General features: G+C 44.5%; 1 protein-coding gene across 4 annotated transcripts in view; it reads left to right on the top strand.

Annotated features, from left to right (window-relative positions):
- The window catches only part of PLD5 (phospholipase D family member 5), a 391,790-nt gene that overhangs the window by 200,254 nt on the left and 167,319 nt on the right, over positions 1-24,217 (top strand). For 3 of the 4 annotated variants that reach the window (XM_047705556.1, XM_047705558.1, XM_047705557.1), the window contains exon 3: positions 4,169-4,337. In XM_047705556.1, the coding sequence (XP_047561512.1) occupies positions 4,169-4,337 (169 nt within the window). Of the gene's footprint in view, positions 1-4,168; positions 4,338-9,539; positions 9,738-24,217 lie in introns of those variants that run through there. The other variant, XM_047705559.1, reaches the window with a different exon arrangement.

The raw sequence follows: 24,217 nt of genomic DNA, 5'->3' as shown, positions 1-24,217 counted from the left end.
CGGGAAATGCTCTCTAACCCTTCCGTGCCACAGACCTTTGCACTCGGGCAGCCTGATGAGGGTCTAGCGCTCTGATGAACACTGCTTTGAATAATGTTTTTATTTTTTAATTAATTAATGAATTTTTTAAAAAAGTTTTCTTTCTAAGTAATCTCCACACCCAACATAGGACTTGAACCTACTACCCTGAGATCAAGAGTCACCCGCTCTACCAACTCAGCCAGGCTGGTGCCCTGAACAGTGTTTTTAAATGCATGAATTAAACACATAGGATGGCAACCAATAACGCTGAAATAAAGTTATCAAAATATTTTTTAAAAATCTGTGGAGGAGGAAGGTATATCGTGCACTACCTCTTCATGAAACAACAAGATCTGACAACCCCCAGAATTTCAAAGCAGTGCTGAGTACTCGGAGATGTCTGTGGCAGCCGTACTGTGGTCGGCTTATTGTCCCTGGGGACGGACTCCTAAGTGCTTCTAGTATTCCTGTGGGGTTTTGCCTGTCTTTGTACCTGGGGGGAATGCTGTATTTCAGTTAGAGAGCAAGGAGACTAAAGATCAAGCTCACAGAGTCCTGTGACTCTTATCCATGGATCCAAGGGTAAGAACACCTGGTCTGAAGATTTCTAGAAGAGACGGGAAATCCTTGTCTGTCTGCCTGCCAGGTGCCGCAGGGCGTGCCTCGAGGAAAGGGATGGTGAAGAGCCAGTGACAGGTGGGCACTTCCTCCACATCCTCATCCCATCTGTTCGGTTTGTCTGGGCTTCTTGGATCTTCTCTTCTCTTCCTGAGCTTTCCTGTTGCCCTGAAGTGAAATCAAAACTAGTCGCTTCTCTTTATCAGCAGCTGTTCTGTTTGTTGGAGGGATTCTCTCTGGTTTGATTTCTAAATATAGTCTCTAGGGGCACCTGGGTGGCTCAGTCGGTTGAGCATCTGGATCTTGGCTGCTGCTGAGGTCATGATCTCAGGGTTCTGGGACTGAAACCCTCGGTGGGCTCTGCGCTTATCGTGGAGTCCATTTGAGTATTCTCTCCCTCTTCCTCTGCCCTTCCCCCTGCTCCTTCTCTCTCTACAATAAATGGATGAACCTTTTAAAAAAACATATCATCTGGTTATAGAGGAGGCTGAAACTGCTCATTATCTGGGGGTTCTTTCCCTCATGCTTCAGTTAAAACAGATAATTGGGCTTTAAATGTGGATAGAGGTTAAAAATACCAAACATCAGCCTCTGTCAAAGGTTGTGAAGTAGATTTAAAAAAAAAAAAATCCCCTCCCTCCACCTTTTTTAACCTCGTCTTTTCTTGGCTTCTCAAACACTGAATCCTCCTGGACGTCTCTTGCTTTCCTGCCTCTGTGTTGGTTCCTTCTGAATCCCTGTCCGTTTAGCTCTCTACCAACAGGGAAATACTCCCCATGTTAGGCTTTGGGCTTTCTCTCTTCATTTTTTCCCCCTGATGATCTCTCCCAAACCTTAGTCTATTTGATCTACCTCCTTCCCATGTTCCTTGTCCTTTTCAATGGATCCGCCCCACACCCCCATCCTTCCAGTTGTTCCGATTTCAGGGACACTCAGCAGAGATTCTTTGGTTACTTCCTGTGCCCTGAGCAATAGGTCAGGCACTAGGGCTACAATACTGAGCCAGTGCTGCACCCCGCCATCTATCAGGGAAAGTCAGCCTTGAACAAGTAATTTCAAGAGGGAATAGGTTGGAGGGGGAATAGCCAGTCATGCAAGGCTTGGTCATAAGGGAGAGCTAGCCTAGTTGGGGGGACGGAGGGGGTGCGGGTAGGGAAGTCTCTCAGAAAAAGTAATATTTAAATCAGGACCGTGTTGGTTAGTTGAGACATAGTAGCGTGGGAATGGTGACTGGGAAGATCTGCATGAAGTGTCTGGTGTGGCTTTGGTGTAAAGTTGAAAGAGGGCATTTGAGTTCAGTGAGGCTAAGAGGAGGCAGGACCCGACTGGTTGTAAACACTTGCCAACCATCTTAGGGGGCTGGGGTGGGCATCACCCCAAGGACACTGGGGAAGCCCGCAGGAGGTGTTCATCAAGCAGCAGAGAGCTAAGGTTTACATTGTTAAATGATTACCCCGAGTACCGTATGGACCACAATTGGGAGGGGTGAGAATCCAGTAAGGAGACCGTGGAAGATGGTTATGGTCACCCCCTTAAGAGACCATGTGTCGACCCTACAGGAAAATCTCAGTCACCCTTGGCTCCTGCCTGTTCGTCCTTCACCTTCTCATCAAGCCCATCAAACACTAAATCTTTTCAGATTCGGTTCCTAAAACCGCATTGACTGCACGCCTCTTCTTATTCCCACTGACTGAATTCAGATTTCTTATTTACCTTCCTGAGGTGGCTCAGCCATGTCTACGCTCTACCGGCTTTTCACTTCCGGGTCTCCTTTTCCTCCTTCCGGTGGCAGGCAGTGGGCCTGCGGGTGAGCCCCTGGTGTATTCGGCTGCTCCCAAACGCACCAAAGAGCAGCCCAAGCCACGGTGTGGGCCCTGCTAGTGCCATCTGTCCTTTCTGCCAAGACAAGCTCCTGTCCCTCCCGCCTCACCCCTCCTACGTTCACCTCACAAATATCCAAGGATCCAGTTCGACAGGCTCCTTCCTCTACCTAGACCTCCTGTCCTCTCCAGCTCATCTACAGACACATTTCAAGTCCCTCCTCCTCCAATTTCCCATGCCCCCAAGCCTCAACCAGAATTAATCTCTCCTTCCTGCCCGTGCACAGTCGTACTTTGGATGATGCATTATCTATCTAATTAAACTTCCTACTCCTGTTTCACTGCCTCATAGAGCCTGCCTCCCATTTAAATTATTATGTATGAGATAGGCTAGCTCTCCAGACTGTAAATTCCAGAGGACTAGGGATATTTGTCACAGTCTTTTCCGTGCTGCCTGGCCTCTGCTTATCAGACCTCAACAAACGTTAAATTTGATTGCGGATGGCAGCGGGATGATTGGGAACCCCAAATCGTGGAAGTCTCCGGGTCACACACCCAACCCCATTCTAGCTGTGATAGTCATCAAATGCACAAGAACTAAAAAAAAAATTTTTTTTTTACTAACACTATTGCTTTTGTTTCTAAAATTTCTAAATGGGACAAGTCTCATTAGGAGAAACAGCTAACGGTTTTAGTGAGGAGTGCCAGGTTCCCTGTTGGAAGTTGAAATTCATTCTTTAGGTATTTCTTGAGCCCTGATTATGTTCCCAGCACAGTGGAGGCATAGCCACGAATGAAATGGATCTCTATACTGGGAGCATTTACAGGTGTGCAGTTTTTCATCAAGAGTTGCAGGATAATTTCCATTTCTGAAATGGGGGGAAAAATAGTTCATCCTTTATTTAAATATTATGTGTCCCCTGGCTAACTCAGGAGTGAAAACCACACTATCTTCACCTGCATACTGACCAGAAACAGGACAGTGGATGTATTGTTAATATGCATGGGAGTATCAAAGGACAAAACACATTTATTGGGATGCTTTTGTTGTATCTTATTTAAGTTTTGATTATTGTGATTATTTTATCCATTCCTTATCTACCCACTTTGTTAAAATCCTCCCACAGGCAGGTTTTGAATGTTTCCTCGTATCATTTTATGCTTTGGGGCTGGGAAGCATCAGTAGATACTAAGCAATAATAATAGTATGTATTATTTTTATTTTCCAGTAGTAAAAAACTCATAATAATTCAGTTTCAAAATTAGTTCTATATATGCCCAACCTTGTCCTAGAAATGAGGTATGCGAAATGTAACTTATGGCCGAAAGTAGCTCGCAGAAGAGCTCTTGTATGTAAGAATTACATGGCTATAGGAAAAAAAGGAATATATTACTAGAGGAAGTTGCTTGTGTAGGAAGCTCTGAATTTTTTTCAAAGCTAGTCAGAAACTGGACTTTAGGACATTTGCAGTGATCTTCTGAAGTATGAGCAAAACCTGGAGAAAACCAGAGCATCTAAATTCTCACAGCTAGGAAGTTTAGCAGAGGGGACATGTAGGAGGCCTCTGGCAGAAAATGTAAATAATGAGGAACGTGTCTATTCGAAAAAAGTAGAGTATGTTCCAGATGTCTCTGTATGCATGTATAAAGATCTGTGGCTTCAAATTTGACTAGATTTTGTTTGTTTGTTTTTCAAAATCTTTTCTAAGAATTGCCCTGGTGGAAAATATTCCTGAAGGCCTTAACTATTCAGAAAATGCACCATTTCACTTATCACTTTTCCAAGGCTGGATGAACTTACTCAACATGGCCCAAAAGTCTGTTGACATAGTGTCTTCCCATTGGGATCTCAACCACAGTCATCCATCAGCATGTCAGGTAAGCTGCATCCTCTCTGTGTGTGATGATTTTACTTACGTGCATCTCCCGTGCCTTCATGTTTCTTGCCTTCACTTCTCCAGCTCAAGGTCTCTTTTTCAGTCTACCTCCCTCACCCACGGTACCCGTACATCATCGTGTTCATGTGTATGTGCCTTCGTTGATCATGTGTCTGCTCAGCTCCTGCTAGAATGCCAGGTTTTCAAGGGCAAACTCGTGTTTCGTCTGTGCATACTCTAGGCTCTCTGTTGGTTTGGACCATTTTGGGGGACGCTGTTCACACCAGGTATCCGTTGACAGCACGCCCCAGAATTCTGCTTTTCTCCACCTGCATGCTCATGGCATGAACCCCATGCCTGCTTGCCGAGGCATTTATGTGGTTAATATTTCGCCTGGAGGACCCAGAGCCAACTTTTTTTTTTTTTAATAGTGGAATCGAACTTCCCATTATACTTGTATATTCTTGGCTCTGTCCCGTTTGAGTGAAGAGGAGAGAGAAATGTGTTAATTCCAAGAACAGCCTTGAGAAGTCTGCTGAAATGATCTAAATGATTTCTGAACGAAGTGTCCTGGAGATAGGAAAGGGATCCTGGTTCATCTTTAGCAGTTTTTTGTTTGGTTTCTTGTAATTTGTGCTGGTATGATCACAAGAACGCTAAGCTACCCAGGCTCTTCTACCCAAGTTTTCCAGCACTGGGCTTCACGTACATGTCCTATCTGGGTCACGGAGAAAATCAGTTCTGTCACCGTATATAAAATGTGTTGGCACTAAGCCTATAATCACTACCTCATTGGTGCTTTCAAACCTTTCATTCAGTTGTACTATTTTAAAATCAAAGGAAATTAGAAAATAGGTTTAAAAAAAAACAACACCAAAACTCACAAAGGCCATACTGAAGAAGAAAATAAATTTACTAATCCTGTGCTGCACTTTTCTCCCTCCCCCGTTTACGCAGGTAGGTCAGGTGTTTGCTGCTGCATAGATCATTCCAAAATGTAGTGGGATCATGATTCTGGGTGGCGTTGAGCAGAGAGAACTCATCTTGGATCCACATCGTGCTGTTTGGGGCAGGCTGGAAGGTCTGGGGGCCACCCGGACCTCTCTCTGCATATGTCTCTCATCATTCTATAAGCAAGCCTGAACTTGGGGTGGTTTAAGGGGGTGGTTATATCATAAAAGGCCCAAAGCAGAAAGTATGAGGCCTTTTAAGATGTGGGCTCTTGGATCACAGCTGCTTCTATCCCATTCTATTGCTCAAAACAGGTCATGATTCAAGGTGGGAGGAGTAGCATCTATACAGGAGGAAGAAGAGTTGTTGGCAGGCCTCTTAGATGGAAATTATATACCATAGTCCACTCTGGCCATCGCAATCCAGATCTCTTCCACTTACTAAATGCAATCCTCACCGCCCTCCCCCATTATAGCAAAGGCTCAAAGTTCAGGGTCTCCTCTGCACCAGGTCTGAATCAGATTGAGCCTCCTCGTAGGGGCTTTTCTTGATTTAGAAACCTGTGAACTAGAAGACAAGTCCTATGTCTCCCAACACACACACACTCCTGATCTCTAATGGGGAGGCAGGATAAGATAACCATAGTACACACTTTGGTTTAAGTGGTGGGGTGGGGATGGAGAGCACAGACCAGTCCTGAGCCCATAGCAGTTTTGAAATCCAGCCCAGCCCAGCACTCCAGGCTTCCAAGCTCAGAGAACTGGGAATGCTGCTGGCCTAGGATCTAGTTCTGCTCCCTGGGTGTGCTTTCCTAATCTATGAAGCTCTTTGCTCCCCTCTGTGTTGTTCTTTCTTTTCCATAAGAAATAGCCTGTGTTTGCTTCCGACTGTCTTAGTTGGCTTCCTGCTGGTAGAAACGGAGGCCCCAGAGGACCTCTGTTCATTTTAAAGCAGCTCTGTTCTCTCTCTCTCTCTTTTTTTTTTTTTTAACAAAAAGGTCCAATCCCTTCAGCCTTTGTAAACTTAATTTGTATCCAGTCATAAACCACTCTGGTAGCAAAAACCCTGACTCCAAACTCTTGGCAGTGGGTCTTCTCTGCTTTGGACTGTGATTCAGGATGCTTTAGGACCTGCCCCTTATAAAGTTTCTGGGAGCTCTTCATCTGGCCAAGGGGGCCTGTGAACCATCCGCCACTTTCAGTCTTTCTGAAACCTTGACAAAGAATCTTCCTGCCACGACTGTCGTTTTGTCTTTACCCTGAGGCTCTTTTTTCCTTGGAGAGTATTTTGTTGAATCGAGAGAGTCTTCTAGATTCTCTACATTTTCTCATACTTCTGCATGATAATAGAACAGTGCTTTTTACCATAGACCACTAACACTTTGATAACCTGCCTGAACCATCCTCTTAGCCAGGTCCCCAAACCCATTAGACACCCTTTCTGTTTTCTGCTTTAGGGCAGGTGGCAATGTTGCCAAGTAGCCCACTCTTACTCCCTCAAGGCTCCAGATCCATTACTTTCCTGTTCCTCCAGCCTTGAGTGGGAATGAGATTCCAGCATCCACAATCACCCAATCCCAAAGACTGTGTCATGTGGCTTATGTTTTTGCTACACTAGATATGTTTCCTTAATCCGCTGTGGCAAGACGAGCAACTCCAAAACTTACCGAGTATTATTTCCTCTGATTCCGTGAGCAGGACACACAGTTTGTGCGCCAGTAGGTATTGGCTGGGACCACTCATGCGGTTGTGTTTGGCTGGGATAGTGGCTGAGTCTGGGCTGGCTCTCTGGGGACTGGCCAGCTCTCGTTCACAAGTGGACACTCATCACTCAATAAGCTAACCCTGGCTTTCTAGCGGGCTGCTGGATCCCCAGAGGATAAGAGTGAAAACTGCAGGACCTCTGAATTCCTGGGCTCCTAGAATATGACTTTGGCCGCATTCTGTTAGCCAGAGCAAGTTCACAAGGTCAGCAGCCCACGTCCACGGGAGGGGCAAGAGAGTCTAGGAGAAGCACGCCAGTTCAGGAAAGGGAGATTGTTGGCAGCAAACTCAAAACAGTTTACCATCGCAGGTTTGATGGTGTAAGTGGGAGATAGTTCAAGTTGTCTTTCCTTTGTCGGGGGCAAGACCAGCTCATTCCACCGAATTTAGCAAGAAGTGCAAAGCTTTAGTTTGACTCACTGAGCCGTGCCCTGTGCTGGGGCCTAGACCTGCACAGGTGTCCATGCTGTGTGGACCCCAGGCTGTCAACCTCATGGGCATCCCTGAAGAGCTACGGGGTGCCAAACACACGGGGGGAAGATTGGCATTTACTCTTGGACTTGGTGACCCAGTAGAACTCTTTTCTGAAATGCGGTGCCCCCGGAATGATGGATTTTTCTCCCCAGCTACAAAGTGATCTTTGCTAACAGGCTTTATTTTTCCCAGTGACTACTATTTCTCTCTGACTCTGCCCTCAATCTCAGTTCGCTTCCAGGATTTCTGTAATCAGTCTAGACTGGGAGTTGATGAAGATTGGGGGTCCCAGGGAACCTACAGTATTGCTCAGGGCAGCCGTTAAATCCATTTGCAGGATTCAGGTTGATTCTGGGACTGAGTCAGTAAGCGAAGCATCTGGTAGTCCAGGCAGGGGGCTCTGGGGACTGCGGCATGGTAGTTCAAACCAGTGGAGCAGGGGCGCTCACATGGCTTTACAGATAAGCAGAGTCCCTGGATGAAGGGTATAGATGGACATCAGTCTCAAAAGCTACCTGAGGACTTCTGGCCTCTCCTTGCTTTTACCCTAATCCTTCAGGGGTGAGCCAAACTCTTGCCACTCAACGTTTGGCCCTGGGACCAGAAGCATTTTTATTCCCTGGAATCTTATGAGAAATGCAGATTCTCAGGATTCACCCCAGCCCTACCTGATTCAGGATCTCCATTTCAACGAGATCCCAAGCTGATTTCTATGCTCAGAAATGTTTGAAATGTTCTGAACTACCCGCTTTGGCCATAAGGCTAGCCAGCTCTCCTCGGCACTCACGCTATGGGGTAGAAGATGGGCCACAGAAAGGCTGGGTCCTAGTTCATGGTCAGAATTCTGTTCTGCCCAGGGAGCATGAATGAGGGTCTGGGTCTGCTTTGAATAACAGTGCCAGGTGTGACGCTGGGTGCGTCCTAGGTGCTCAGGAGATATTTGCCCAATACTCGAATGGATTGCGTCAAACAAAACAGAGCCAAACACTGGTTAACGTTCTAAGGACAGATTTGAAACGGGATGTATTTTCGCAAAAGGGAAGAGGGCCCGAGTGAACTGAACTTCAGAACTCAGATTTGTACAGAGATGATGGAACATTTTTTTAGGGAGAATGAGGGAATGGGGTGGGGGACAGCAGGGGCTTAAACTGGACCAGGGAAGTAGAGGTTTATAAAAAGTGGGGAGGGGGGTTGGCCCATAGGAAGCCCATCTGGGGTTTGCTAACTGGTGCTTATCAAAGTTAGGTTCCTCGCCTCCTACCGAGACTGGGAGACAGAGGCCCTCTGGTCAGGTGTTGGCGGGAACAAACAGCAACTTCTTTTGGGCCTTTTTGAGCTTTCTGAAGTGGGCACCTTAAGGGGGCGGGGTCATCCTGGGGCATGGCCTTGAGCTGTTAAAAACTGTTAGCATTTTGTTCAGGCCTTTAAAATGAGAGAGGGGAGGGACCTCTTGGCGGGGTGGATGAGATCCTTTGTGCTGAGAGCCCACAGTTTTTACAAAGCAAGGTCGAGCCCAGGGGAAGAAGAGGGCTCAGGGGGAGCCTGGCTGGAGTTCGGTCAAGAAGAGAATATCTGTAGGTCGCGTGGCTTCAGGTGGGCATTACTCTTGTGGAAAGAAGACTGCGCCGGGAAGCTTCGTTCGGGTCACTCCAACAACCTGCCTCCTGGCCACAATGGAATTTTTCAATTTACTGCCAATAACCTGGCTGTGATTGAGCTCACACCCACCCCTGCTGATTGAGCTCACACCCACCCCTGCAGGAAGGAGCCCGGTTAGAACTGAGGTCTTCTGGTAGGGCCCTAGGGCTCCCTCCAAGGAGACGCCTCTTGGCTGCCCCTCGGACTTCTCGGACCTCTCACAGCACCAGGCGCCTTGCAGATTCAAAGCAGTCGGTGTCTGCAGGTGCGGGGTGTAATTGCTTGCACGAGGAGAGCTCCGCATGCGCAGACGAGGAGGGCTCCGCATGCGCAGACGAGGAGGGCTCCGCATGCGCAGACGTGGAGGGCCCCGCATGCGCAGACGGGAAGGAGCGAGGGGCTTCACTTGTTCCCACGTTAAGTGGATTTAAACCCGCTGTGAGAGCGATCTGGGGAACAGTTCTTCCATCCCTGCGGCTTGTCCGTGCTGAGTACCATGGTGGAGGCTCTCCTCGTCCTCCAGTCTGGTCCGTTGTTGGCCGAGTGATGATGCTCTCTCCGCCCTTCGAGCACAGGTCTGGACTGTGGGCTTTAAGGTGGGGGGTGGGCAGAGGAGGGGGAGGGGATTAAAGATAGAGACTCGCAGTTATAAAATCAGGAAGTCATGGGGGTATAGAGTACAACAGTGGGACTATAGTCAGTGACATCGTAACAGTTGCGTTGTGTGGTGAAGGATGGTTCTAGACTTACGGTATGTACTGTTGAATGTGTGAATTGTTGAAGCCCCATGTTGCACAGCTGAAGCGAATATTGTTCACCGGCTCTACTATTTTTTTAAAAAGCGAGGGGAAAACAACAGAAACCGAGATGATACAAATTAGAATGTCTGCCCTGCCTGCCTCCGTCCCACAGAAGTGTTAGCATTTTATGTGGGCGTCAGACTTCTAGAACTTACAAGCCCCACGGAGAAATAAGAGTCCACAAACAGGCTTGCGCTCTGGCGAGTCAGGCCAGCAGTAGCTTTGAGACATAAAGTGTAAATGAAAGGGCGGTTCTTAGATTAATAACGTATTTGCAAGAATTCTATTCATGCCTTCATAGTATTTTACATGATCACATTTGACCCTCTCAAGGGCCAAATGATGAAAGCAAGCCATCAGGTGTTGCTGAGGTACCTCTGTGCAGGCCCTGTTGAGAGTGTATGGGATACAGCAGGGGACAAGATTGAGATCCCTTCCCTCATGGTGCTGAGAACCTAGCAGAGTTGAATCCGTTCCACTAGGATGAACGGGAAAATCTTTTTTTCTTTCTTTCTTTCTTTCCTTCTTTCTTTTTTTGTTTTTTGTATTTTAAAATTCTTATTTATTTTTTATTTTTTATAAACATATAATGTATTATTAGCCCCAGGGCTAAAAGTACCCTCCCCAATGTCCATAAACCCACCACCCTCTCCCTACCCTTCCCCCCAGCAACCCTCAGTTTATTTTGTGAGATTAAGAGTCACTTATGGTTTGTCTCCCTCCCAATCCCATCTTGTTTCATTTATTCTTTTCTTACCCCCAACCACCTCACGTTGCATCTCCCCTTCCTCATATCAGGGAGATCATATGATAGTTGTCTTTCTCCAATTGACTTATTTCGCTAAGCATAATACCCTCTAGTTCCATCCATGTCGTCGAAAATGGCAAGATTTCATTTCTTTTGATGGCTGCATAGTATTCCATTGTATATATATATACCACATCTTCTTTATCCATTCATCTGTTGATGGACATCTAGGTTCTTCCCCTAGTTTGGCTATTGTAGACATTGCTGCTATAAATGTTTGGGTGCACGTGCCCCTTCGGATCACTACATTTGTATCTTTAGGGTAAATACCCAGTAGTGTGATTGCTGGGTCATAAGGTAGCTCTATTTTCAACTTTTTGAGGAACCTCCATGCTGTTTTCCAGAGTGGTTGCACCAGCTTGCATTCATTCCCACCAACAGTGTAGGAGGGTTCTCCTTTCTCCACATCCTCGCCAGCATCTGCCGTTTCCTGACTGGTTAATTTTAGCCATTCTGACTGGTGTGAGCTGGGATCTCATTGTGGATTTGATTTGTATTTCCCTGATGCTGAGTGACATGGAGCACTTTTTCATGTGTCTTTTGGCCATCTGGATGTCTTCTTTGCAGAAATGTCTGTTCATGTCCTCTGCCCATTTCTTGATTGGATTATTTGTTCTTTGGGTGTTGAGTTTGCCAAGCTCTTTATAGATTTTGTGAATGGGAAAATCTTAAAAGAAAAACGAATACATAAAAGTAAAGAGAGAGCAAGCAAGCCTGTAGAATAGAAATGGTTCTTGGAGCCTGATTAACTCCATGTCCCATCATCCTTCACGTCCCCCTTGACCTCTAGAGCAGTGTTTGCAAAGGGACCCAGGAGAACTTGTCTAAGTACCACATGTCTTGGGTTTTTAAGATTATTTTGAAAGAAGCTGGTTCCCTTCTCTCCTCCCCGCCCTCCTGCCAGTGGAGGGTAATCTTGCCGAAGTCCAGAACGAGGCCAGGACCCAGGTCCTGAAAGCAGGTCCTTAACCACCAACTTGTTTTTCCAGGTGCAGTAAGGACCCCAGATTCTGTTACGTTTAGGCCACTAAGTTTTACCATTACTAAAAAAAAAGAAGGTACCAGCTGAATGCCCGTTTGTTTTAAATTTTACCTGATCTTACCTTTCAAATGCAATAGGAGATTCAAGACTCTGGATTTAATATTTAACATTGTTCTGCACAAAACAACAAAGGACCCAAATTTGTAATAAATTCCCATGGCAGTTTTAAAGTTGAGCTGCTATAGTAAAAAATGGGACATTCTTGGTATGTGAACATGGATTATGTGTGTGAGGAAAGGAAATAACATTGTGCTTTATAAGCACTATCTTGAGAGTAGAAAATGCAGTGTCCTCAATACAATTATATTGCCCCCGCCCCCCAAAAAAATTCCTTTCAGAGTTTGGGTGGCTAATCTTTGGACTTGTGAGCATGCTTTTGTTTTTATTGAGACCTTATAAATACTGTGATGTAGTCATTGATTGGCTTGTTGCACTCTTAAAAAGATGCTAAAAAAAACTTTCACACCCTAATAACCCAAGTGAGAAAATCTGAAGTTTTTTTTCTTAAAGATGTTCCAATATAATGCAAATTGACCCAGGTTCACAGCTTGTTTTTCCTGAATATGTTTTTTTTAAAGGTTTTTATTTTGAGGAGTTAAAAGAGTCAAACACGGCATTTACTTCTAAACCAACTGATCCTGAAATGTCCTACATGGAAGCCATACATGACACATGAAAGAACAGGAGCCGTAACTGAGGTTCAGTCCATCTACTCATTATAATACGTAATAATACAAAAGAATACCGTAAGCAAAATACCTTGAGAAATGGGCACCGGGTGGCAGCCAGGCCCCAGCTCAGCAGGAAAGGGACACAGATCAGCATGGCACAGGACATCTGTGTCTTCTCTGGGTGAGAAGCAATTTCAGCAGAGGGTGTGGTGGTCATGATCCACAGGATGATGAATGTTGGATTTGTGTGTGTGTGTGTATAAACACATTCGTTAAAAATGCAGTTTTGATCTGTAGTTCTAAGAGGTTGCTGTTTCAGTTCCTACCCTGAAAAATTCTCGTCTTTTCCACCTTGCGCTACTATTGTATGTTTCCTTCCGTGACTTTCCTATGTGTGAGAGCCAGGTCAAGGCTAGTGATCTCTGTGTTTCCATGGTAACCATATTTTAAAATGTGATTAAAGTACGTGGTCGGGCAAAGGATTTTTGTTTCTTTCTGTCCAGATGATGAATTTAGAGCCTGAAATTCTGAAATTTCTAGGACCGTGTGATTGCTAATTTATGGGCTAAGGTAGTGGGTATTTATGAAATCAAGACTGTTTGGGAAAAGCCCAGAAATGTGATGATTTCAGAACTACCTGATTCATTGGGGGGAAAAAAAAACCCTGTTCTCTGCAAGTTCGTTGTCAGAAACCAAATGAAATAATTAATGGGCTACAGCAACTGAATCTTTGAGATGCCTTTATATGGAATCAGTTAGTTACTTGTCTACCGTGAGTCACGATTGCCAATTCATGGTACATTACAATTAATTTTGAAAAATTCTGATTAAAAAAAACGGGGTGGTATTCGCTCAATTTAGTGGTACCACAAATGAAAGTTCGGGGAGCCATGGGTCGTCTGGGAGAGTTCAAGCCAGGATCCTATCTCTACGCCGTAGGTAGTAGGCAGAAGGTGGAGGTGAGTGAGGAGGGAGTGGCTCAGGTTCCTTTTTATCTACTTATCCACTGTGTGACCTCGAGTAAGATGCTGAACTTTAGGCCTCAGTTTTCTCATCAGCAAGACCAGGGTCCCAGAGCCTGCCTTGTAGGCTGCTGTGTAGATTGCACTAGTTAATGTATGTGAAGAGCATAGAACAGTGTTTGGCCCTTTTACCATGTGTTTGTTAAGCTCACAAATGTTATTTGCGCGTACACTGCAGCTCCAGCTCAAATCCGTTTGATTTTACTAACAGATAATGAGTTTGTCTTATATGCTTTCCGCTCCACTGGAAACAGGATGGTTCCATCAAATTAAAAGAGAAACAGTTTCTAAAAATATGAAGCTCTGGGTAGATAAGAAGGATTATGCAAATTATCTTTAAATATACAATTATAGATTTCATTTATTAAGTCCGTTAAGTCCATTAAATACAAAATCACAAACACACAACCACACCGTCTTGCTTCTGTCCATCTGCTCATGTACACCTGTGTATGATATCTTGAATTTTGAACCCAGAAGAAGTCATGTGGTCTTCTCAAACCTGTGGCCACTTCTGATTTTTGCTGATTGATCAGTTGGTTGGTTTTCTGTTCCTTGTTTTGGTTTTAAATTGAAGACCCCTACACCCAGGCAACATTGAGAGATCTCACCTTGATGTTGGTGGGACGCGTTCTGCTGTCTGGACCAGGGTATTGTAGCCGAGTGTGACTTAGTTGGTCCCTCCTGTAGCCTTCCCTTTCCTTGCTAGCGGTATTCCTCCTAATGGACTAAAGATGTGGGCTAACCAACAGCCAAGGACTTTTGTTGTACCTAACTTAGAAACCTCTTCCTTGTCCCATTGGTTTCATAGCCATGTTCATAGCTGGTTCATAAATGGTATTATTAACATTTTCTATTAGAATCACTGTATGATTCAAGCTGTCCCAGGAAACCTATCATCTGAAGGGGTCAGCTAGGGCTCTGTGCTCTCCACATCTCTTCCATTCTTCCTGTCTTTCTCACTCCTCCTGTCCCAAAGTGGGTCCATTCCCTTCCAAAGTAGTGAAGGAGACTTCATTCTTTCATTCCTCATGCAGACAGTCAGCATCCACAGTCAGCAACACAGGGGTATTTCTGGAACCAGGAGAATCCTGTTTTTGTCAGGGTCACTCCCATGTAAAAGTCAGAAAAGTACCCAGTACTTTTGCAGCCTCATCATAATGTTTAATTGGAATTTCTTTTTTTTTTTTTCCCTGAATTTTTTTGTAGTCTAGGAAAAATCACAACAGTTCCTGCTTTTTATTTGGTCTTAAAGGAGATGAGCATGGTTGGTGGAGACTGGATTCTTTAAGTGATTAAAATTCTTTGATACTGTTGCAATTAAGAGATTGGTGTATTGTAATTAGTAGGTTGGTGTGAGGCAGCCAGAGAAAACAGAATCTTCTGTTACTACCTGGAAAACACATTTCATCCTTTGTTCTGTTGTGGAACTGGGGGCTTGCTTGCATTTCTACTATATGATGGCCAACTTCTTGCTGTATTTTTTTTTTTTAAGCAGGGATATAGGGAAAAATAAAACGTGTAAATTGATGAATACAAAATTAGGATGCATACTAATGTTCTGTTAGTTGGCTCAGTTTAGAATTCATTATTTTGTTTATTTTCAGTTCTCAGGGTTTGGTTCTGTAGAAAAGGCACCCAAGCAGCATTCCTCAGGCGACCCAGACTCCCCTGGGAAGATTGCAGGGTTTGGCACCAAAGGCGTCTGATGTGACCTGTAGTTTAGTACCTGTGGCCACACTGGGCAAAGGTCATAACTCATCCGATCCTCAATTAACTCATCTATAAAATGGATATAATAATGCCAGTCTCCTTTGATGTCTCTATAAATCTGATTTAGATCATGTTTATAAAAGAACAGATAATGGAGCTCATAAAAGAGAGTTGCTGTTTTCATTTTTATTTTTGTTTTTCTGGTGAAGGGCAGTTAGTTTCAAATGTACTTCAAATTTACCTTGCTTCCTGTGTCATCTGAGAGCTGGAATAACTTTATGTTGTCCGTCAAGCTCTCAACTTCTGTTAAAGGAGGTTCAGGATGTAGGTGAAGGAGGAAGAAAGAGAAATGTGCATACTTTCAGGGAGATCTTACCCTCCAGTCCCAAGAGGGCAGTTTTCAACCATGACTACCTGTCAGCATCACCAGGCGTGCTTCTAGAACATACCGATGCTCAGGCGACCCCCAGACACTTAGGTTAGAGGATCTGGAGAGGGGCTCAGGCTTTGATACTTTTTAAAAAGATGACTTGGAAGCCAGGATTGAGTATCCCTGTTTTAAAACCACCCCAGCCCAATAAAGTGTCTGGTTCTTGTAGATTTCACGGCAGGCCCACACTGGTCCCTTCCCATCTGGTCTGTGGACCCAGTTTTCTCTGTTTCAGTTTAACCCTGTTTGCCCCACTTGTTCTCTCCGCAATGATATAAAATGGTGGCAGCTTCTACTGGAATATTCCTCACCTTCCTGGTCTCTGGAGCATGTGTCATGTATTATTACTGTAGCTTTATTGTCTAGCATGTGGCTTGGAAGAGAAGGGAGCCCAGTGATTGCTTTGAGCTTTGAAACCGTAAATTCCTCTCCAGCCCTCACATCTCTAGGCTAAATATGATTTCAGTCAAGCTCCTGGTATGCAGTGTCAGCATGAAAATAGCACAACCTGATGGAAAGGATGTCTCCTTTTTGCAAAATAGCGTCTCTTCCCTGTTCCACAAAATCAACACTCAGCAGAAGCTTCCAAATTAGCATTCTTGCATTGGAAATGTGGCCATGGAATGATTTTTGCATGGGCCTTTGTTGCACAAATATTTAGCAAGGTACTGTGTTTGCTGAGGATGCAAAGTCAAATGAGCAACCCACTGTGGAACTCAAAGTTCAGTGAAGGAGATGGAGAAATGGGTGATGAGAGCGCAGAGAGATAGAACAGCAGTTGGAACCAGCAGTGAGCAGGCAGGGAAGGCTGTCCTCGGCTCTTGGTGGCTCAGCGAGCTCTCCCGCTCCTGTGGCTTCTGGTTCTCCCTCAATGCTGCTCTTTCCTGGTAAATTCCTGCTGCTTCCCTGTGCTTCTATGCCCCCATCTGTTGAGTGATCCTAATTATGCTCTTGCTTGCCTTCCAATATATTTCCAAGGGAAATCATCATTCTCATATAAACTCATAAGTGCTATGATTACCAAGAGTTTAACCTCTCTGATTCTTTTTAAATCCAATCATAGAGGCATGAATAAATCATGAACCCCAAGATACTCTTCCCAATTATTTGGATTAAATAATGATTTTTCTTTTTAAGTGGTCTTATCTTAGATTTGCTTGCCTAAATTCTCGCCTAAATGTCTCTCTAGACCTTTTTGCTGAGCTTCCTGGGTCCCATTGGCCAATATATGTTTTTGCAACTTTCTTTGAAAAAGGATGAGTTGGATTTTTTCCCCCTCATTATAGTAGTAATAGCATCGCACTATAGAAAATTTAGAAACTAGAGAAATGATGAGAAAAACACAATCCACCATGGGACCATCAACAAAATTTTTTTTAAGTTTGATATTTTATGCGTAATTACATACCTATACTCCTATTGTACAAAGAAATGTATATCTTGATTTTGAATTTAACATTACACCATAAGCACCTTTACATTATTTTAACGTTTTAAACCTTATTTTAAATTGGCTGCATGATATGCAGGGTAGTGAATTAAATTGACATAGCTCTTTCCTCTTGGACTTGTTATCTATTTTTTGATCCTTCTTTTCCTGAAGAACTTCCACTGCAGGAAATACCTTTGTGCAAAACATTTTCTTTTTGCTCATTAACTTGGGATCAGAGGGCTAAGGAGGTGAAGCTGCTTCCTTAAGACTGTGGGATTTTCAGGGAGCGTGTAGGGCGCCCTAGTGGTTATGGGCAGGGGGAGCGGGAGTCGTCGGGAGTGAGGACCTAAAGGAAGTCTGCCTTCGTGCAGTGTGGGGCCCGCCACCCACTCAGAACAAGTGATTGGGAAAGAGCTGGAGTGTCAGGCTTATGCCCTTGCCTGTCCCCTCTGCCTTTTCTGAAGCCGAGGGTGCTGACCAGCTGTGCCATCCACCTGCTTCCAGACATGGCTGACCATGCCGCCAAAGTGACATCACCCACCTGCCCTTTGCAGCTAGAGGTGATGCTGGAGCGCTCTTCCCCCCCCCCCCCCCACACACCAAAAGATCCTTTCCAGCTACTATAGATATCCAGCTGCCCAGGTCCCTGTTACAAACATGCTGCTCCCACTGTGAAGTCCTTGCTGTTTCCTGGCCTGTTATTGGCAACATGAGCTTATTCACTCTGTCTTCATCTCTCAGCCCCGGACGGGGTGGCTGTGTTCCTGCCCACGGGGCACATAATTGTGCTGTCATTAGGCAAGTCCTTGATGAGTAACTGTTCAGAATAATTAAGCCCCTGAGTGGGATGGAACCTGGATTAATGAGTGGCCTGGCGGCTTGCAGGCCTGCCTAGCAGATCCTCTCACTGGTGGCGGGCCGGTGAGCCTTGTTGCTCATTGCCCACGAGGCGGGCATTCTCTAAGATGCTGGACATGTGGCACTGCCTGACTTCCCAAAGCTGTGACTGATCCCCGACTTCAGGACGCTTATGAACTCCTGTGCAGGCCACCACTTTCTCACTTTGGATGAGGAATTCTGTGTTCCACAGCCATGTTGACAGAGCTTCTGGGGCCTCTGGCCACCTTCCCTGGCTCTACTGTTTCCCCCCAGCCCAAGCCTAGCCATGGAGCTCATCACTGTGCTATCCCATAAATGCCCGAGATCTTCCCATTTTTCTGATTATCTTGGACATGCTCTGTCCCAGTCCACATTACCTCCCACTGGACCGTGTGCCAACCTGATTCCCCATTCAGCCTCCAGCCCTGTCCTATACTAGTCCTTCTCCAATTTGTCATCAGGATCTTATTATTTTTTTAATGATTTATTTATTTTAGAGCATCCGTGAGTTGGGGGAGGAGGGGCCGAAGAAGAGCATCTTTAAACAGGCTCCACGCTCAGTGCAGAGCCCAATGCAGGGCTGGATCTCATGACCCTGGGATCACGACCTGAGCCAAAACCAAGTCTGATGCTTAACCAACTGAGCCACCCAGGCGCCCCAGAGGTTTCTTTTAGAACAGAAAAACAGAAATACAGTTATATGCTTTGCTATGTAAAATCCCTCCGATCCACAGAGCTTTCCAGACTGGGTCCAAATTACATCCAGGTTTACAAGAACCTCCTCTTCGCGCTCAGACCTGGACCACTTTTTCTTGCCTTCCTTCCTAACTCAGCCTAGGGCACAAACTCTCCCTGTGTGCCCTAGGCTGGGTTATTAGTGCCCCGGTCACATTGTCCCCAGGCCTGTAACTCCTACGCCCTGACATCTGACACACTGGCCTCCATTTAATTACTTATCATTTATCTCCAGTACTTATGAAGGTCCCTGACCCTTAGCAAACACTCAGTAAATGTGTTAAATGAAATTGCTTTAAACACCCTTCTCTCTGTTCTGGGCCTCCTTTTATTTGAGAATAATAGCTGATGCTGGGAAATAGACAAGAAAATGACATATCTTTGTTTATATCCCTGGCAGACTTTGTGTATTTCAGTAAGTATAGTAAGTAAATAAAATTTCAGTTAAGTTTTCTAAATGGAAAAAAAGAACTCAGCCAATACAGTACTAAAACTTTCAGTAAATATAGAGAGTAAATAAGAGATCAGTCTTGTAGATAATCAAACTAATTGGTTAAATAGAAAACTAGGAAATTGAGTCCAGAGGGGATCCACACATATGTGGTTTTGTCTTAAATCATAAAGAAAAAAAATCAAGGGAATATATTTCTTTGAAAGGACATCGTGGCTTACAATAAATTCTAGTCTTGTTTTCTCGTGACTGTATCATCAGTTGCTTAGGATCTTTAATCAGTCTTTTGAAACTTTGATTTAAACTTTCTGTGCACATATAGACATATGTGTACACACATGTGCATGGGCAGATAACAGCATCCCTAAGACACAAAGTCTCTCCCTCTCTCTCTCTCTCTCTCTCTCTCTCTCTCTCACACACACACACACACACACACACACACACACACACATTCTGGTGCTTATGTTAGGATTAGGGTTTTGGGGATGCATTCTAGGTGTGGGATTGCTGAGTGGAAGACAGCAATGTCAGAGTATCCTTTCCCCCAGTCGTCAACAGGAGTCAAGGTTGCCACTTCCAAGTTGTTTCCCATCTCCTGAGTACACGACTCCCCACATTTCTTCGTGTTGGGCTTCCCATGAAGCATCTCTTCACATCTGCCAGCCTGACTTTGCCCAGATTTGATTAGGCTTTTGGCTTTTCCTTATTTTTAATATTTTTTGTAGAGTACACCCACTAACCCTTCCCCTCTTGTCTGCATGGCAAATATTTTATTCCAGGATTTTACTGTTTTTCATCTAGTTGGTGGTATCTTTTGCATGTAATTTTTTTGTCTTTTGTAACTCTCAATATCTTGTATCACTTCTATGTAGCTGACTCGCATATTAGTTTCGAGGCCATGCAAAGTGCCACGGACAGGTGGCTTAGAACAGCAGAAATTCATTTCGTCCCGGTTCTGGAGGTTCCAAGTCTGTGATCTGTTTCCCTGGGCTCAGACCTAGGTGTCACCAGAGCTGTGCTCCCCCCAGAGACTCCTGCAGCCTCCACTACTGGGGGGAATATACTTCCCACCCCTTCTTGCATGTGGCAGCTGCCAGTGTCCCCTTGTGTCACTGGCTGCTGTGTCCCTCCAGTCTTCAAGACTGACATCCTCGAATACCTCTGCTCTGTCTTCATGTACCCACCTCCGCAAGGGGTGGCCATTCCCCTCTGCCTCTCTCCTACAAGTACTGCTTGTGTCTAGGGCCCTCTCCAATGATCTAGGATAATCTCATCTCCAGGTCTTTAATCATACCTGTGAAGATCCTATTTCTAAAGAAGGTAAAACTTACATCCTCCAGGTGAGGACCTGACACTGGGGGGGGGGCGTTATTTAGCCTCCTGTAACTAAGCTAAAGTTCTCCCTACTCTTAAGACTGTACGTACCTGGGGGTGCCTGGGTGGCTCTGTGGGTTAAGCCTCTGCCTTCGGCTCAGGTCATGGTCTCAGGGTCCTGGGATTGAGCCCCGCATCGGGCTCTCTGCTCAGCGGGGAGCCTGCTTCCCCCTCTCTCTCTGCCTGCCTCTCTGCCTACTTGTGATTTCTCTCTCTCTGTCAAATAAATAAATAAAATATTAAAAAAAAAGACTGTACATACCTGTACTTGAATAGTTTTTTCTTGAAAGTGTTATGATTTTTGGTTTTGCTTTTGTTGTGTCGTTTTTTTAAAAAGATTTTATTTATTTGGGAGAGTAAGCAGAACGAGACAATATGTACTGAGTTGGGGGAGCAGCAGAGGGAGAGGGAGAAGCAGACTCCCTGCTGAGCAGGGAGCCCAATGCTAGACTCGATTCCCAAGACCTTGGGATCATGACCTGAACCCAAGGAAGACGCTTAACTGACTGAGCCACCCAGGTGCTCTTGTTTTTGTTTTTGTTTTGTTTTGTTTTTAAAAGATTTACTTATTCATTTGGGAGAGAGAATGGGCAAGTGAGTGGGGGGAGGAGCAGAGGGAGAGAGAGAATCCCAAACAGCCTCCCCATGGAACATCAGCCCAAGCTCATGGTGCTCAATCTCATGACCCAAGATCATGACCTGAGCTGAAACCAAGAGTCAGATGCTTACCCAACTGAGCCAGCCAGGTGCCCCAGTATTGCTATGTTTTTATTCTGCCTGAAACATACTTTTCTCTGTGGTGTAATATAAGGGTCCTTTCACTTATGCCAGATTAAACTACTTTATCTTTTTCAGACTGAGTTAAAATAACACCTTTATTATTGATAGAATTGTGTGTATACCATTTTTGGATCTTCTGTTCCCTTATCTGTTTATCCATTCCTGTGCTTCTACCATTGATATGATTACTGTGACTTTGTAATGTTTTGTTGTTTTTTTTTTTAAGATTTTATTTATTTATTTGAAAGAGATCACAAGTAGGCAGAGAGGCAGGCAGAGAGAGGAGGAATCAGGCTCCCTGCTGAGCAGAGAGCCCAATGCGGGGCTCGATCCCAAGACCCTGAGATCATGACCTGAGCTGAAGGCAGAGGCTTAACCCTCTGAGCCTCCCAGGCGCCCTGTAATGTTTTTTTTTTTTTTTATAATGCTGAAGGCATTTACACTTATAAATTTCTCTGACACCAGATACTGCCTTCATTTCATGGCTTTGCTCTGAAGTTCTCCACTATTTATAGCTTTCTAGAGAATACAGAAATTCACTTTTCTTTTCTCCTGTGATGTACAGATGATCTAAGAGTGAGTTTTTAAATTTTCAAGTAGATATGATGTGTTTTATGTGTCACGCGTTAATGGTCTATCTCTCATTTTCTTAAATTATGAGTAAAGAATGAAGCTGATAGAACATCTCCCTGCAACTGGTTTTCTTAGGTTTTTCTTTAACAGCCGTTACAGAACAGATTTTTATAATGTTCTCAGGACAAACCGTCGTTTGGAGGGATTTGATATATAGAATGAGAAATATGTATAAATGTATAAACATAATCAAGTTTACTGATAATATTCAATTTTCTTATATTCTCATTTATTCCTTATTAGATCTACCCATTTTTGAGAGACCTATTTTGAAGCATTATATTGTGGTTGTGTTTTAATTGCATTACTGTTAGCTTTTGCTTTATATATTTAGCTGCTGTGTTGTTTGGCACATGCCAGTTGATAGCTGTCACTACTCCATAACAGCTGTCACTACTGCCACAACAGAGTAAGGCCGTACTCTTTCCCATCTAGTACTTTTAAGCCCTCCTAACTCTTATCTAATTTTTACTGAGATTCTTTGTCCTGTTGGCTGCAGATCAGTGTTCCTCGGTTTCTTTTCACTCTCACCTTAATAAGGAGACTTTTTACACATTTTTTCCCTAAACCTACCACCCTGTGAGATTCTAATACCACAGATACATTGTGTGTTTATTGTATTTGTATATGTGTCTTATTTATAAAATAAACTTACACATACACGTACCAACTCAATCCCTTTTTTAAAAATTTATTTATTTATTTATTTGATAGATCACAAGTAGGCAGAAAGGCAGGCAGAGAGAGAGGGGGAAGCAGGCTCGCCGCTGAGCAGATCCCAGGACCCTGAGACCATGACCCGAGCCAAAGGAAGAAGCTTAACCCTGAGCCACCAGGTGCCACCCAGGTGCCCCAACGCGAACCCTTTTAAGTAATAGTGCTTCCCACTGAGAATCACGTAATAGGTTCTTAGTACAACAGTAGAACTTCCCTTGTAATGTGTCTGTCCTATTTCAAGAATCCGTCTGTAGCAGCTACGTCAAACACATACCATCTTCTACTGCTCATCATGTGTTCTGCTCCCTTTCGTCCTCCTCAGTGGTGGGTAGTATTATTTACAGTCTGATTAGAGACTTTCCTTGAATATGTTCCTCAAATGGGTCATGTAGGTAATACAGTCTCTAAGTCTATATATATCTGCAAATATTTTTTTTTTTTTTTGACCCTGGCAGGTAAAATCTTTGGGTAAAACATTCCTTTGTTCCAGTTTATTCTTTTGTTTTTGTTTTTGTTTTTTTTAAAGATTTTATTTATTTATTTGACAGAGATCACAAGTAGGCAGAAAGGCAGGCAGAGAGAGAGAGGAGGAAGCAGTCTCCCCACTGAGCAGAGAGCCCAATGAGGGGCTTGATCCCAGGACCCTGAGATCAGGACCTGAGCCGAAGGCAGAGGCTTAACCCACTGAGCCACCCAGGCGCCCCGTTCCAATTTATTCTTTATCGGAGTCTGTGGCCACCCTGTACTGGCTTAATGCTGTAGGTGACTGGCTCCATGCCCATCCGATCCATTTTGCTCGGGAGGTAACTTGTTTTGTTTTGTTTTTGGCCAGCAGTTTGTACGAATTCCTCTTTCTCCTTGGTATTGACCGATTGCATAGAATGTGCCTGAATGGGTCTTTCTGCACTGCATTGCCTGCATCCTTCAATTATCTTTTCAACATGTAGATTTAGGCCTTTCCTCAAGTGGGACAATTTCTCTTCTGTTACTTGAAAGCTCATTCTTTCTGCTTGTTGTTTTCTTCCAACACATCTGTTAGCCACGTGTCGTATATCCTTGATTTATCTATCGCCCTTTTCTTCCCTTATTACCCTATGTTTCCGCGTGCATGCCCCTCTGTGCTTTGAAATATTTCTTCCATTAGATCAAGCTGTAATTTGGGTCTCGACAGTGGCCATGCTGTTCTTTAATTATACTTCCAACTTAATTCTAAAATCATAAGAGTGTTAGTGCCAGCCAGACTTATCTGTCTTTGCACACTACGTTGTGTTTTAGCTCCAGTCCATATTCTCCAGTAGCCCGTCTCGTCAGGTGCTTGCTGTGTTCAAGCGTCTTCTCTCTTATTGGGACCCTTACATGCATCTATATTTGACTTTATCAGATTATTAGTGGCTTCTTCCTTTTAGGTGAAGAAGGGGCAGTATTAGGTGGTTAACTAGTCCCCCCCACCATGACCCCCCCCCCCCCCCCCGCACTTCATACTCCAAGCCCTAGGCAGTCTGCTTGGGCTTAATCGGCTTAAATTGCTCAACATACCTCAACCACTGACTATCTTCAAGATGCTT

This window comes from Lutra lutra, chromosome 15, assembly GCF_902655055.1.
Source record: "Lutra lutra chromosome 15, mLutLut1.2, whole genome shotgun sequence".
NCBI lineage: Eukaryota > Metazoa > Chordata > Mammalia > Carnivora > Mustelidae > Lutra > Lutra lutra.
The sequence above is the reverse complement of the archived record's forward strand: the minus strand, read 5'-3'. Positions and strand labels throughout refer to the sequence as shown.